At 44.5% G+C, this 15,818-nt stretch overlaps 2 protein-coding genes across 2 annotated transcripts in view; both read right to left on the reverse strand.

The window, feature by feature from the left end:
- Positions 1-1,545: 1,545 nt before the first annotated feature.
- arih2 (ariadne homolog 2 (Drosophila)) lies at positions 1,546-9,816 on the reverse strand. Its single transcript, XM_046343425.1, has 15 exons — positions 9,670-9,816; positions 8,014-8,429; positions 7,572-7,639; positions 7,391-7,463; positions 7,058-7,199; positions 6,648-6,769; positions 5,532-5,641; positions 5,269-5,386; positions 5,084-5,134; positions 4,901-4,922; positions 4,580-4,731; positions 3,892-4,035; positions 3,585-3,653; positions 2,227-2,343; positions 1,546-2,005 (listed from the first exon to the last, which is right to left on the reverse strand). Exons 2-15 carry the CDS (start codon positions 8,251-8,253, stop codon positions 1,934-1,936), a joined length of 1,500 nt encoding a protein of 499 aa, XP_046199381.1. The 5' UTR covers positions 8,254-8,429; positions 9,670-9,816; the 3' UTR covers positions 1,546-1,933.
- A 4,113-nt stretch (positions 9,817-13,929) lies between these two features.
- xpc (xeroderma pigmentosum, complementation group C) overlaps positions 13,930-15,818 on the reverse strand; it is an 18,838-nt gene continuing 16,949 nt past the window's right edge. The window contains exons 13-14 of the mRNA XM_046343406.1: positions 15,273-15,366; positions 13,930-15,024 (exon numbers count right to left, since the gene is read on the reverse strand). Coding sequence (XP_046199362.1) covers positions 14,692-15,024; positions 15,273-15,366 — 427 coding nt within the window. The 3' untranslated portion in view covers positions 13,930-14,691. The remainder of the gene's footprint in view (positions 15,025-15,272; positions 15,367-15,818) is intronic.

Genomic DNA, 15,818 nt, shown 5'->3' on the forward strand with positions numbered 1-15,818 from the left:
TCTGGTTCAAGGGTTTTCAAACTTGAGCCCGCGGGTTAGGACCCCCTATAATGTGTGTTTATTTTCATGAGACAATTCAGTTCCTGAGAGCTGCATGGAGCTTGCAGTTTTAAAGCCCAATTCCTGATATTCTACACATTTTGCCATCGCTCATTCCTTGTTCATATTTGAGGAAGGTCAGCTCTAAGTTGGTCAGGTCCGACCAGTTTTGATGTTTGTAGGTTTTACAGTGAAGAACGTGATCTGTGGTTTATGTGGCTGGCCAGGTAGGATATGAACCTGTGTCGTGTTATCGTATTTTATGAGAGTGGTTGAGGCTGTTGTGGCATATTAGTTTGATAGTCTTGAAAGTCCTTTGTGGTTATTGCGGATTGAAACCAGCAGGTGGGTGGAGTGACAACCTTTATTTTAACAGTAAGTCGACAGAGAACTCATTTTCAGCAATGACCTGGAGAAAATTTACAGGGGAGATCAATGACCCAGTTGGAAGATGGGGATTATTGAGACCATGATGGTTTGAAGGCCAGAATGGGAATTTAGCCAGGACAGAGTTAATACCCAAACTCTTAGGGTAAGTGGCATGGAGATCTTCAGTGACCACCCAGTTAACATTCCATCAGAAACACCGCACCCTACACAGGGCAATGTACCAAAGCACTGCCGTGGGATGTTTTTTTATTTAACGAGAGGAAAGAGTGCCTCCTACCGGATCTCAAACACCAGTTCCAGCAGCTCCTGGTCTCCCATCCAGAGACCAACCCTGCTTAGCTTCCAAGGTAAACCAGCAGTGGCATGCAAGGTGAAATGCTGCTGGCATAAAAGTCACACGTCATTTCCGGGAGAGGTACTAACTCTCCCATACGCTGGAAAAACCTTGCAGGTGTTGATTTCTGTCATCCCCTATTTAAGTATTAGGACCGCCCACTAGTAAAGTGGCACACATAAATGGAGACAGCATTACAACAGTTATTAATATAGCTGGCACACCATGCGGCCTATATTTGGGCCTAGCAGGCTGACCTGAATAAGCAACGACTACACTGCAGCTCTTAGAGGCCGTGTCAAAAATAATGCATTGTAGAGGCCTTTGTGTTCAACGGTCAGAGGTTGTCACAACATTAACACATCTGAAGTGTTCAGTATGGCTGCATTTAGACAGGCAGCCCCATTCAGTTTTATATATATATATATATATATATATATATTTTTTTTTACTAAATAGTCTTAGGCCAATAAGATAAGCTCAGATGTGGTGAAAACTACAAATAGAGTTGGGAGGGGGGGTACCAGAATTGTGCTGCCTGTCTAACAAAGTCTGACCTGTATCGAAGTAGCATGAAAGTCCTAAAGTTAAGTGTATACTGATTGAGCATGAAGGTGAACTGATAAAAGATCCAACTGGAAGATCTGGGTCAACCCATTGACAACCACATAGCATGGGTGCCACTTCCTTTCTGCTCTCACGGGCATTGTCCTTCATGTGTGATAATGAACACAAGAGACTACATCTGGTTTAAAAACTCAGTAACTAGTTCTGTACAACCGTTGAAAATTACAGCATTTCTTTTAATGTTTTTTTTTTTTAACGAACTATCAATTTACAGAAAAAAGGTGAACAATGTGAGAAGAAAAAAAGAACAGGTAGAGGGATGGTGGGAGAATTAAGGTTTCTTTTTTTTTGGCGGAGTATTAAAGCATGTTTGTGTGTGTGCGCGCATGCCCTCTCATTTCATGTTTAGTGTGTTTGAATGTGGCGGTCCTGACATCTAAATGGGACGAGGGATACAGCCACACCATTCTGGGACCCTGTAGCAGACACAAAGAGCGCTTAACAAGGGAGGGATGAGTGTGCGGAGCCGTAGACAAAGGGATGGAAAGTGAAGGAAGCGAAGGAGTCAGGGAGCTGCTGGTGCTTCGCAGTAGTCTGGAGACCTCAGGTGTCGTGGAAATCCTTCAGCAGCGTGCGTCTCCTCTGCTCAGCAATGTGCATCTGATTCTCCAGATCCTGAAAGAGAGCGAGTGGAAGTTTTTCAAATGTTCAGAGTCTAAAACTAATACAGTGCCTAGAGACGTACATATTTCAGGGGTCCTTTCTGATTTCCCAAGGCGTGCCATTCACCGGCAACTCCCGTGCTCCCGGCCAATGGAAGTCTTAATCTGGAAACTTTAAATATCCATACACACACACCCCCCCCTTTTCATTCACATCTTCCCCCTGTTCCTTACCCCTCTGTCATTAGCACTCAGCTCCCCCTCGCTCCCACTCTCGTAGCTGTCTGCTCGCTCCACCTTCCAGGACAGGTTCTCAATCTCCGCTTCCAGCTGGGCTTGCTGGTATTCAAACTGAAGGACAAAATGGACAAAATGCATTCATTAGGCTACTTGTTCATTATAGACAGCATGTTTATTTATTTTTATTTTTTCTAAAAGTTCAATTAGCAACTTGCAGCACCTTCCCTGTAAATTAATCTCATCAATTTGAGTCAATGGCATCTTTGCGGACCGCAAACATCATTGAGTGAATGATTATATAACCCCCTTGCAAATGTTATTATCAGACTGTCAATTACAATATGCATCCGTTTGTTGTCAGTAGCTTATGCCTGCCCATGCCATAACCCCACTGCCATCATGGGGCACTGTTCACAACGTCGACATCAGCAAACCGCTCACCCACACGACACCATACACGTTGTCTGCGGTTTGACGTAGTGCCAAATTCTCTAAAATGACGTTGGTGGCTTATGGTAGAGAAATCACCATTCAATTCTCTGGCAACAGCTCTAGTGGGCATTCCTGCAGTCAGCATGCAAATTGTGCACTTCTCAAAAGTATCTGCGTGTTTTAGAGTGGCCTTTTGTCCCCAGCACAAGGTGCACCTGTGTAATGATGCCACACCAGTCAGGTGGATGATTGTTGGCAAAGGAGAAATGCTCACTTACAAGGATTCAAACAAATGTGCACAAAATTAGAAATAAAGCTTTGTGCGTATGGACAATTTCTTGGATCTTTTATATCAGCTCATGAGTGGTACTTTACATGTTGAGTTTATATTTTTGGTCAATGTATATTAATGGAATGCAGTAGTGTGAAGTACTTAAAAAAATACTACTTATTTATATTTTAGATAACTTTAACGTCACTGAATAAAAATGTACTTTTTATTCTATATATTGTCCCGACACCCAAAAGCACTAACATTTTGAATGCTTAGCAGGACAGGAAAACGGTCCAATTGACAGTTATCAAGAGAACATACCTGGTCATCCCTATTGCCTCTGATCTGGCAGACTCACTAAACACACATGCTTCAATTATAAATGTCTGAGTGTTGGTGTGACCCTGGCTTTCCTTAATACAAGGGATTTGAAAATAGGTTTCACTTTTGATACATTTACTTTTGATTCTTAAGTATATTTAAAACCAAAATAGTGTTAATTTTACCGAAGTAGTATTTTGTCCTGGGTGGCTTTCACAAGAGTCATTTTCTATTCAAGTATCTTTACTTTTACTCAAGACAGTTGGGTCCTTCCCCCCCCCCTCACCGCTGACAATGCGGTAGCTTATACTAGACAGACACTCACCAGTTTTTTACGCGGACCAGACTCCATGTAGTAGGCGTAGGGGTAAGTATACTGCAGAGTGTAGCGACACTGTGGGACAGGCAGATTAGAGATCAGCACGACTTGCCATTGGTTCAAGGAGCAGTAGGTCAAATAAGTAACCTGATAACCCTTTCACACCATTATGCCGAGCGGAACCAAACTGCGCCGGATCAGATTTACACACTTGGTTTGGCACCTCTCAGGTAACAATAAAGTTGTGTGAAAAGCCCCATACACGAGTGTTTTAATGTGTGCGTTTGGTCCTTTTGCGTGGGAACGTTAGTACCTTGGCCAGAAGCTTAGCAGCGTTCTGCATGTACTGCCAGTCTATCCAGGTGCCCAGGTTGTTCATCACCCGCTCTTGGATCTTCTCCTGGATCCGCTGGTACGTCTGAGCCTCCAGCTGGAGACTCTTATTGTGGTTCTCCCACTGAAGAACACAAAAACAGTCAGGACTGGAGAAAGAGTCAGAGCAGACACATTCAAGAAACACACTTCTGGGTGATTCTGACAAAGATCTGTGTTCATTTGACATGGTGTCTTTGCTTCTATAACACTCAAGAGTTGAACATGAGCGGAATTTGACACACATGAGAGACAGTTGCCATAATCTAAAAGTACCATAATCTAAAAGTACCAGAGATGGACATGCAGACTACCTCTGTGGAAGTTGGCGTGACTGAGGAAGGCGGGTACCATCCTATAAAGTCCACCGCATGTATTAATATAATGATTGTCCATTTTTAATGCATGGCGCTGGTTGACATCACATGTACTGAAAGCGGTATAACGCTACGGGGTAGACAAACCACCTGATTGACACTGTTTCTCTGGCAACGCATAGGTGTTTGATGTAGTTCATGTCCCACGACACAGCTGAACGGTTCACTGAATTCCATACAAAACTCAAGTGTGCACAAAAGTTACGTATCCGTCAGTGATAGTATCATGTTAGTGTTTCGTATTCATCTCACCCTCTCAAAGTAGAAAAGGTATTTCTTGAGGGCCTCTCTGGCCTGTGCCTGCTGGCTCTGGTTGACGATGTCTGGGTTCTCCTTATAGCGACTGCACTCATAGTACTCACTGCCATGGGTCTTCCAGTCCCCCAGACACATCCAGCAGAAGTCTACACACACAGATGACATTAACGGGAAAGAACAAGGCGAGCTCAATGTCAAACGGGTTGCATACAGCTTGAGCCCGTTAAAAATCAGCAGAACGTTGGGGGGTACATTGATGGGTAAAAAGGCTCATTTGGGTGTTGAGCTGTAAGAAGCCGTGTAACAGATACACACCGTGTTTGCACTTGGAGCATTGCTGAAACAAGAGGGGAAACACAATGTCAGACACTTAAAAAGAAGCTGAAGTAAAAGTAGACCTTCGTAGAAAAGCTCCAGAGATTTAAAGAAAACGAATGCGAACGACAATGGGCTGATCGCCGGCACAACCCAGATGATGCAGATTCCATTACCACTCACCATGTGATTGCAGCCCCCGTTCTTCTCAATGCAGATATTGCACTTGGGACACTGGGGGAGGGAAGAGAAGGAAATAAAGGGGGGGGGGGGGGGTCATTCGACATTACAGACAAAAGCAAAGGAGAATGTTGGAAAACCACACCTAATTTCATTGTGTGTGCGCGCGAGTGTGTGGCCCGTCTCACATCTTTAGTGTGGGCACTGATGTAGTTGGCCGTCTCGGAATCGTCTGCACATTTGGTCAGCCACCTTCGGACAGTCGGGCAGTCTGTTGGGGCGTGGTACATGGCCCGGCATTTGAAACTGAGACAGTAGAGATAAATAGTTATAAGGGCATCCGCAGGGAGTCAAATGACATGACCATATGTTTATCTGCCATGATACACATGACTAAGAACTTGTGTACTGATCTGGGTGTAAGAGTTGTATGTGCTGGCGTCGGTCTTACCAGAAGACCTCATTGCAGTGGATGCACTGTACTCTGCGGGCCCGTGGCTCCTGCACTTGGATGACGATGGGGCAGTCTGCCCCTGGACACAGCTGCAACTGGAAGTGGCTCTGAAGAGGGAGAGGAGGCTTGTTCAGTCCAGTCTATCAACATGTCTGTGGACCATTCAAATGCGGCAAGTGTCCCTGGTCAGAACTAAACTTAATTTATACTCAGTCCGACTGAAGACCGCTAATGCGCCTGTCGGTTCCCTTGTCGCAGAGACCTTTAAAAGGCTCACCTTTCAGCTTCTAGAAGTTCTACATCTCTCAAAGAATGCACTGCTTTAATTGTCACATTTAGAAATGTAAACAGGCTATTTTTAACACCACATTGCCTTGTAAATAATGATTCTGTAACACGTTCACTTTAATGAACAAAAGTCAGCTACAGTCAAAATGTTAACAGGCGAGCAAACCAAAATACCGCTCGGTAGCTCATTTTAGTTGCCTGGCTTGCTGGACTGACATCCTTAAAATATTTTAACAGATGGGTTGATGGATATTAAAATAGAGCAGGTATACTATTTGGACCATCCAGGCTGCTGATGTCATGCAAACACTTTTTGCGTTTATATAATTTCTCATGACGTTACTGCAGACATATCACCGTCTACAGATGTAGTTAGACCCACTGTAAACCAGCCAAGACACCGGGCCTTACCGACAGCTACAGAGACCTTCAATAGCTTGGCAGGTCCTGACAAATATGCACACTGGCTGAAAGACTGACATTAAGAGGCCGATCGTTTCCTTTTATTAACAGTATGCTGGCAGTGCAATTTCAGTTTGCTGTTCAAGAACAAAAGCTGCAGGGAGAAACAGAAAGTCAGGGAGGGGACCGACGGGCGAAGAGGGAGGGGACCCGACAGACCAATAGAAAGAGGGACAGACAGACCAAGGGAAAGAGGGACAGACAGACCAAGGGAAAGAGGGACAGACAGACCAAGGGAAAGAGGGACAGACAGACCAAGGGAAAGAGGGACAGACAGACCAAGGGAAAGAGGGACAGACAGACCAAGGGAAACGCCGACAAGCAGCCAGACAGACCACCAGAAGGACAGGCTGAGACTCGTACCTCCACATAGTCCCTGAAGAGGTAGCGTCTATATTTGTCCTTCAGCTCCTCACCAGACAGCAGCGAGAGCACAAAGTCTTCTGGCATTTGGAGGGAACAGTCCTGAGCCATACAGGAGATGCCTGCACACAGAAAGACCGGCCATTTTAAGTATACACCCTGAGCATAAACAAATATATATCTGGAGAAATACATGGATTTCAAATGCATATTTATTTTTATATACACGAGACAAATTTAAAATGAAAACATCCAAGGTACAGACATCGGAATATGATTGCAAGTAAAGGCTATCAAATAATTGTCACCGGGGTTCATCTTCAAAGCCTCTCATGTCACTATTCTCAAAGAAACAAGCTGCTGACCTCAACACACTGACAGGTCGCATCAGCCCTAGCAGCACTGCTTACCCACTCCCATCCCATCTTTGACAAGTACAGTGCAATGCTGCTCCCAGCATCCTTTGCAGAAGGAGTGCTGACAGGGCAGCGCGAGCAGGGTGTCCCGCCGAACCAGCTGCAGACACACCCCACACTGGAGGGATTGAGGTGTCTGAGGACCGAAAGAAAACATCACATGCGATAGTCAAATGGTGGCCCAATGGCCAAATCTGGTCAGTGACAGTTCAGACCACCTACACAACTAGAACATAGAGTCCCTGTACCTATCCAGACAGAACCTTGAACTTCACCCAAATACATTACAAACAGACTCCATAGAAAGAGAGAATTCTTAGTACTTACGGGAACTGATCTGCAGGTGCTGCTGGGCTGGACCTGGGCATCAGACAGCAACTGAGATGAACTTGATTTGTATCTAAAAAAAGGCAAAACCAGGGCACCAGAAGTCATATTCGAACCAGTTTATCAGAATATTTGCATAGTGTATGAAAATATGAGTGAGTAGGACTGAACTCGTGTTTACCTGTCCAGTATTTGGGACACTTGCCAGTGAAAGTGCACAAGGACCAGTTTGGCTACAGCAGGTAAAACCTGTCCAGAGAGAGGACAGAGAAGCATGTTATGAACACAACTGTTCTCAGGAGGCAGAAGCAGACCATTCAAGTACTTCCATTGATTACTTCGTTAAACTGATAACTACTGAGACTGGAAAGATAAGCACCTCAATAACTAGATATCATATGACCGTGCCACAGATCTGGTCTGATATTTCGGTTCCCATTCAATTTAGGTTAACACACAGCCCCGCCCCCCCATGAGAATGAATGTATGGCCCCTAACCCAACTCAGATATTTTCACACCCCTACTAGTTACAGTTAAGATTGAGGTTATGGTAATGGACCCTAGATGTGGTTAATGGTAAAAAATCTACCTCAATTACCCCTAAAACTAGCCCAAAACAAACCTTGAGGATGGCGGCGATACTGTTGACCTCGTCGCAGAGCACCTTCTGACTCTCCCTGTAGTCGAGGCAGGTGAACTGGTACTCCTCTGGGTCGAACGAGTCGGACCCCTGCTGCTCCATGTCTCCGGCCACGCCTTCATAGTAGTCGGCTATGTCCCCCTGGTCGTCGTCGTCCCCCCCGTCATCATCCTCAGAGTTGACCCCGAGGTCATCCTCATTGGTGTTCATGTCCACAGACATTCGCCGGCAGAGACGCCCTCACTCTCTGGGACTGGCTCTCTGGCCGTCGGAACCACCAGGGGAACTACAGAGCCCAGAGAGAACGGCTCCACAAGCTAGCACCGCTCAGCAGCAGCGGAAGAAGCAGAAGAAGTTACACTCCCCGTCTTTCATGAGGAACCGTCGAGGTGGATGCTCTGAAAGGAGACAAAGCACTTGAGGATAAGGAGGGGGCAATATAAAATGGTTCAGAATTTTTTTTACTTGCCAACGGTTGAGTCTGAGGATATTTATATGGACAAGTTGTATGATACAGAAGAACGGGTCAGGGACACGGTGTGATGTTCATTCGTCTGAACTCAGGTCAATGGAACTACAGTGCGCCATAAAGTCAAGGTCTCTCTGCACTAGACAGAAAGGTCTGCGCCAATACCCAGCCACTTGTGCGATTCACTGATTAGAGATCGACCAAAGCTTCAGAAAGATCGGGAAAGCACAGATATCTCCCATTAACCCTGGGACTTTCCTTTCTTCTAGTTGTACATTTGACAAACAATATGATAACACGTGTGGGATACAAAGCACGGGAAGCGGCTTAATGCAGCGGTTTAAAGGATTACATGACAATGTTTTCCCCTACTGACAAGGCGGTAGGACAGTAGGCACAGGAGCAGCCGCGTGACATACCATCTAGTCCTAATACGAAAAACGTGAATATTCAGCCACCTATAGTGACTTCTTGCATTCCTCCAAAAAAATATTTCTACGTAGTGGGCGGTGTGGCGATTGTCGGTCTATTTCGGATGTCTGCTCCTGTCCTACGGTTTGTGATGGACTTTGTGGCATGAACATAAAGCCATGGATCACCGCAGTAGGTAGCCAGGAGTTTGATATGTGACTTGCAATATTGACCTGGCCCCCAGGTCAGTGCTAGATGCTTGTTTGCATTCCCTACATGCTATAAATAGGGACTTATGCATACACGATATCGATATCATAGACGTAGTTAGGTGTGTACAGTGTAATATATCAAATGAGGTGGGTTCTGGCCGAATACACAAACATGACTGGCTCGTAGCTGGGTTTGCTTAGCCAATTTCCCAGCGCTAACGTTTGGCGAGCTAACGTTAGTTAATATAGCTAGCAATAAAGTATAGGTTACCACAATAGCAGTTTTCCAAATAATTATTTTAATAATCAATAAAATACGCTATCCTAGACATAGGCAACGCAGATCAACAGCGGTTCCATTGTTCCACCCCGGAATTCACCAGAACTGATACATAAACGAGTGGCTGATCCCCCTCGCCGCCGCATCTCTCACACGCTAACCCGGGGATTGGCATGTAAACAAGGCCATCTGGGGATCATTAACAAACTAACTTACCTTATCGTTGGCATAACGCTTCCACACCAAGTACTGAATTCTTTGCTTACCTTCCAGGCCGAGTTGGGTTGCTTTGCAAATGAAGCCAAAAGTGGATTTAAGTACCAGGACCAATTCTGAAAAACTCGCCAGCTAAGTGGAAGACAGAAAGTAAATTAATATTCAAAAATTGCGTCACTTCCGTGTCTCCATCGATGACACCCATTGGACAGTTATATTATTCAAGGCGGGGACCCAAACCAAGGGGATTCGATTAATCAGGCTCGGGCGCCGGGTTAGACATGTTTTACACCGGGTGAAAGTTGATCGCATTCATTTTGGAACCGGGCGCATGAGCCATGTGCCCCGTTCATAACCAACGGCGAAGTTGGCTGAAAACAAGTCACTAAATTAACCACGTGGAATAATGTGTAGGATTCTGTATTTTCACATGCAAAAACCGCTTTATCTACCTTCCCAATGAAAATCAAACATATATTTTATGAAAAATATATGTTTCTGGACAATTCACCATGCTGCCTGGCTGACAACATGACCGAGCGACGCAGATTACTGTTCATTTGAGAAAGGCGTTCCTCCCTCACCACTTTTGACCGTTCACATCACGGGCCATAGACCGGTGCCCCGCGGTTTAGCATAATCGAATCTGCCCACTGTAATAGAAGTTTCTAGGGAATTAACAAATAATCTACCTTTTAATTATTTGTCCATTTCTAATACCAAAAAATTATTCTAACAATTAGTAGGAATCCAGACACAATGAATCAAGGTTTTAAGAACTGGCTCTGGCCAGACACTGCATCAACAGTACATGAACAAAAGTAATGAAATGGAAAAAATACATGCCTACATGTGGGACACAATGACATAAAATCAGTCGGGTTTAAAGAACATATGAAATAAATCAACAACACTCTCGTGACTATTTTCTCTGAGAGGCTGGGAATATATTTATAGCTCTGATGCCTGTGTAATCCTGAGGGTGCATTCTTGGCTGTGGCTCAGTGACTGTCTGTCCTTGGATCGTGTTCTTCTTAACATGTCTATTGCCGGATTGCAACCAACTGAAAGTTACATACACCGCCACCTACTGTACTGGAGTGTGAGGCCGGATACAGCATGCCTATTTGTCTTATCGCAAATCAAATTTTATTGGTCACATACATATATTTAGCAATATTATTGCGTGTGTAGCGAAATGCTTGTGTTCCTAGCTCCAAAGTGCAGTAGTATCTAACAATTCACAACAATATAGACAAATCTCAAGTTAAATGGAATTAAGAAATACAGTACCAGTCAAAAGGTGTGAAACACCTACTCAGTCAATGATTTTTATTTATTTTTACTATTTTCTACATTGTAGAATAATAGCGAAGACATCAAAATGATGAAATCAAACATAATGGAATCATGTAGGAACCAAACAAGTGTTAAACAAGTCAGAATATATTTGAGATTCTTCAAAGTAGCCACCCTTTGCCTTGATGACAGCTTTGCACACTCTTGGCATTCTCTCAACCAGCTTCATGAGGAAGTCACCTGGAATGCATTTGAATTAACAGGTGTGCCTTGTTAAAAGTTTGTGGAATTTCTTTCCTTCTTAATGCGTTTGAGCCAATCAGTTGTGTTGTGACAATGTAGGGTTGGAATACAGAAGATAGCCCTGTTTCATAAAAGACCAAGTCCATATTATGGTAAGAACAGCTCAAATAAGCAAAGAGAAATATGATATGCCTTTCAATCTGGTTTGCGCTTTGTGGAACTCTAATTTGTTTTTCAACAAAACACTGACCCAACACACCTCCAGGCTGCGTTAGGGCTATTTGACCAAGAAGGAGAGGGATGGAGTGCTGCATCACATGACCTGGCCTCCACAATTACCTGACCTCAACCCAATTGAGATGGTTTGGGATGAGTTGGACTGCAGAGTGAAGGAAAAGCAGCCAACAAGTGCTCAGCATGTGTGAACTCCTTCAAGACTGTTGGAAAAGCATTCCAGGTGAAGCTGGTTGAGAGAATGCCAAGAGTGTGCAAAGCTGTTGAAGAATCTCAAATATATTTTGATTTGTTTAACACTTTTTTGGTTACTACATGATTCCATGTGTGTTATTTCATAGTTTTGATGTCTCCACTATTATTCTACAATGTAGAATATAGTAAAAATAAAGAAAAACCCTTGAATAAGTAGGTGTCCAAACTTTTGACTGGTACTGTATATACATTTGTAAGTCGCTCTGGATAAGAGCGGCTGCTAAATGACTTAAATGTAATGTAATGTAAATATTAGGATGAGCAAAGTCAAAGTGGCATTGACTAAAATACAGTAGAATAGAATACAGTACATACATATGAAATGGGCAAAGCAGTACATTATGTAAACATTATTAAAACAACGAGTGTTCCATTATTAAAGTGACCAGTGATTAAATTACTATGTATATAGGGCAGTAACCTCTAAGGTGCAGGGTTGAGTAACCGTGTGGTAGCCGGCTAGTTATGGCTATTTAACAAAATGATTGCCTAGAGATAGAAGCTGATCACCCTGTATTTACCACCAAATGTTGTGTAGGATGAATTCATTTGTGACACAAAACGGAAGGGAAAAGGACACAGGAAAGAGGAAGAAAAAAAGTGCCCTACCATCTAACCCCACACCCATTAAAACCTCACCAATATTAGACTACTTGGCCCTATCAATCAAATGTATTTATAAAGCCCTTTTTACATCAGCCGATGTCAAAGTGCTATACAGAAACCCAGCCTAAAACCCCAAACAGCAAGCAATGCAGATGTAGAAGCACGGTGGCTAGGAAAAACTCCCTAGAAAGGCAGGAACCTAGGTAAAAATCTTGAGAGGTACCTGAGGGGTGGACAGTCTTCTTCTGGCTGTGCCGAGTGGAGGTTATAACAGAACATGGCCAAGATGTTCAAACGTTCATAGATGACCAGCAGGGTCAGATAATAATAATCACAGTGGTTGTAGAGGGTGCAACAGGTCAGCACCTCAAGAGTAAATGTCAGTTGGCTTTTCATAGCCAATCATTCAGAGTTAGAGACAGCAGGTGCGGTATAGAGAGAGTCGAAAACAGCAGGTCTGGGACAAGGTAGCACGTCCGGTGAACAGGTCAGGGTTCCATAGCCACAGGCAGAACAGTTCAACCTGGAGCAGCAGCACGACCAGGTGGACTGGGGACAGCAAGGAGTCATCAGGCCAGGGGCATGAGGCATGGTCCTAGGGCTCAGGTCCTCCAAGAAAAGACAAAGAGAGAAAGAGAATTAGAGAGAGCATACTTAAAATTCACACAGGACACTGGTTAAGACAGGAGAAATACTCCAGATATAACAGACTGACCCTAGCCCGCTGACACATAAACTATTGCAGCATAATTACTAGAGGCTGAGACAGGAGGGGTTAGGAGACACTGTGGCCCCATCCGACTATACCCCCAGACAGGTCCAACCAGGCAGGATATAACCCCACCCACTTTGCCAAAGCACAGCCCCCACACCACTAGAGAGATATCTCCAACCACCAACTTACTACCCTGAGACAAGGCCGAGTATAGCCCACGGAGTTCTCCCCCACGGCACAAACCCAAGGGGGGGGGGCAATCCGGACAGGAAGATCACATCAGAGACGCACCCCACCTATCTGATTTACATAAGGCCGACAACCTGGGAGGACGAGACACTATAATTCAAACATCTAACTCTTCTGCAGTAGAATCTTATACACCCAAGTACTTCTCTGCAGCTGCCACCACAACATCTATTTTCAGTGATTTACGTTCCATTTCTGCAGGAGGCTAAGCCAACCTTATTGAAGCATGTTATTCTTATCACTCTTTATTGGCCTCGGCCTACTCACCCTGGACCCATCTTCCACTTGGTGAATTTTGAAGCATTTATGTGATAACGCACAATAAAAGGTTTGTGATATTATCTCATAGAACAAATGAAAACAAAAACGAGTTTGACGTTACATGTTTTTTGATGGAAAAAGAGCTGTTTCTAGACAATGCACCATGCTGACAACATGACCAAGCGGTGCAGATTACCGTGCGATTTGAGAAGAGCTCTCCTCCGTCCTCGCTTTCGCCTAATGACATGATGGGCCATTGCCCGGTTCAACCCAAGCCAGGGTAAAATAACTCCCTCCTTGTCTCTGACAATCAGTGATTGGCTCCATTGCCTCAAGGATAAAAACATACCGTTGCTATGAGACATTGTGATGATGAAATTGAGCTTGCTGTGAATGTCTGAGTGTAGTTTGGGCAGCTTGATGATGATAGAAATGCATGAGTCAACACTTCTATTTGGGTCAAACTAACGAGTCCCCAAAATATCTGCTATTTATTTCCATTCTTTTAACATCACAACAACACTATAATATAACAACAATTCAAACATTTTCATAACAATTCTTAGAAAAATACTTTGGATTAAAAATACTGTCTACTTATACACAGTAGAGACAGACAACTGAGCTTACACACACACACACACACACACACACACACACACACACACACACACACACACACACACACACACACACACACACACACACACACACACACACACACACACACACACACACACGTGTTTAGAAAGACAGGAGCGATATGAGAGTGTGGGGGAAAAAAACAGAATCAGTTTACATCGAGGTTCCACCAACTGCAGCAGTGCAGGTTAGAGTCTGGGCCAGTGTAAAGGTGGTCACGCTGCTAGCTTAGAGAGGACCACTTCCTCCTGAGTCGGGTTTACACAGAGGCTCAAACCCAGGACCTCTGCCTTGCTAGCACACGTAACAGCAATTCTCAAGCGTCTTACCAGTCGGGCGCCACGCGAAAAGCGAGCTATTCGCTGGCGCAAGTGGGGACACTTCAGGCATGCCCATGTGCCACACTAACACCAGACTGCTTTGTTGTTTTGGTCCACAGGGATTACAATGACCTACATCTCCTGTTGCACAGCAGGAACCAAGAACAGATGCCTGTCGGTCTGACCTACTTCTGGCGACATGAAGAACACGACTGGATGGGCGCCAGAGAGAGTTGGGTTGGAGGATCTCATACTTTCTCAAAGGGGAAAAGGTGCTTTTCCTGGCCCCTTTTCTGCCGTTTGGATGTAGCTTTGGAGGCTCCCCCCGTGCCACTGTCCTGCTCCCCCTGTCTGTTCTGAGGCCAGGCCTGTGCCAGTGCGGCAGAAGCCGTGTTCGGCCCACCTTCCCCTTCCTCGTCAGACGATAGACCCTCTACCCCTTCCCTATCCTGGCTCTTCAGTTGGTCCAGGCCTCCTGCGGGTGTTGGGCCTTTCTTCCCATAGCGACGCTGTAGTCTCTCCCTGATCAGCAGGCTCTTCACCAGCAGAGTCCAGTTAGCCACTGCCCTCTTTTCCCGCTTCTGGAAAACACACACAAGACATATGTGAGCAAAACATGAGAAGCACTAACCTAACAAACAAGATAATGCCTGTAATAGACCATAGTTAAAAATAAAAAAACTTCTCCATAAAGATATGATTAATTGCAGGAATTACATATTTATTCAACTGTACAATACCCAGTGGCAGTTGAAAAAAAGATGTGCTTTGAGAGAAGTGGCAAAACAGAGGCTTTTAAACAAACACATTCAGACACACTACAACTCCCCTCCTTCTCCTTTTGTCTCTGTATCTCTTGGTCTTCCACCCAGGCTGCTCTCAGGATCTCCTCATGCTCCTCACACACAATGTAGCCGTCCGTTCTAGAGAAGAAACACACGGAAACAAAAGAAACACTACGTAACAACCAGCGCACACACACACACACACATCGCAAACAATTACACAACCATACATTGGCGCACACACACACATCACAAACAATTACACAACCATACATTGGGGCACACACACATCACAAACAATTACACAACCATACATTGGCGCACACACAAACAATTACACAACCATACATTGGCGCACACACAAACAATTACACAACCATACATTGGCGCACACACAATCACAAACAATTACACAACCACATTGGCGCACACACACATCACAAACAATTACACAACCATACATTGGCGCACACACACATCACAAACAATTACACAACCATACATTGGCGCACACACACATCACAAACAATTACACAACCATACATTGGCGCACACACACATCACAAACAATTACACAACCATACATTGGC

Source organism: Oncorhynchus gorbuscha, linkage group LG03 (genome assembly GCF_021184085.1).
Source record: "Oncorhynchus gorbuscha isolate QuinsamMale2020 ecotype Even-year linkage group LG03, OgorEven_v1.0, whole genome shotgun sequence".
NCBI classification, from domain to species: Eukaryota; Metazoa; Chordata; class Actinopteri; order Salmoniformes; family Salmonidae; genus Oncorhynchus; species Oncorhynchus gorbuscha.

Excerpts from the sequence above, each read along its gene's own strand:
- arih2 (XM_046343425.1), bottom strand. The coding sequence starts at position 8,253 with ATGTCTGTGGACATGAACACCAATGAGGATGACCTCGGGGTCAACTCT. Across the intron at positions 7,640-8,013 it reads GTATCGCCGCCATCCTCAAG|GTTTTACCTGCTGTAGCCAA; the intron begins GTTTGTTTTGGG and ends CTCTCTGGACAG. Across the intron at positions 6,770-7,057 it reads CAAAGATGGGATGGGAGTGG|GCATCTCCTGTATGGCTCAG; the intron begins GTAAGCAGTGCT and ends TTCTGTGTGCAG.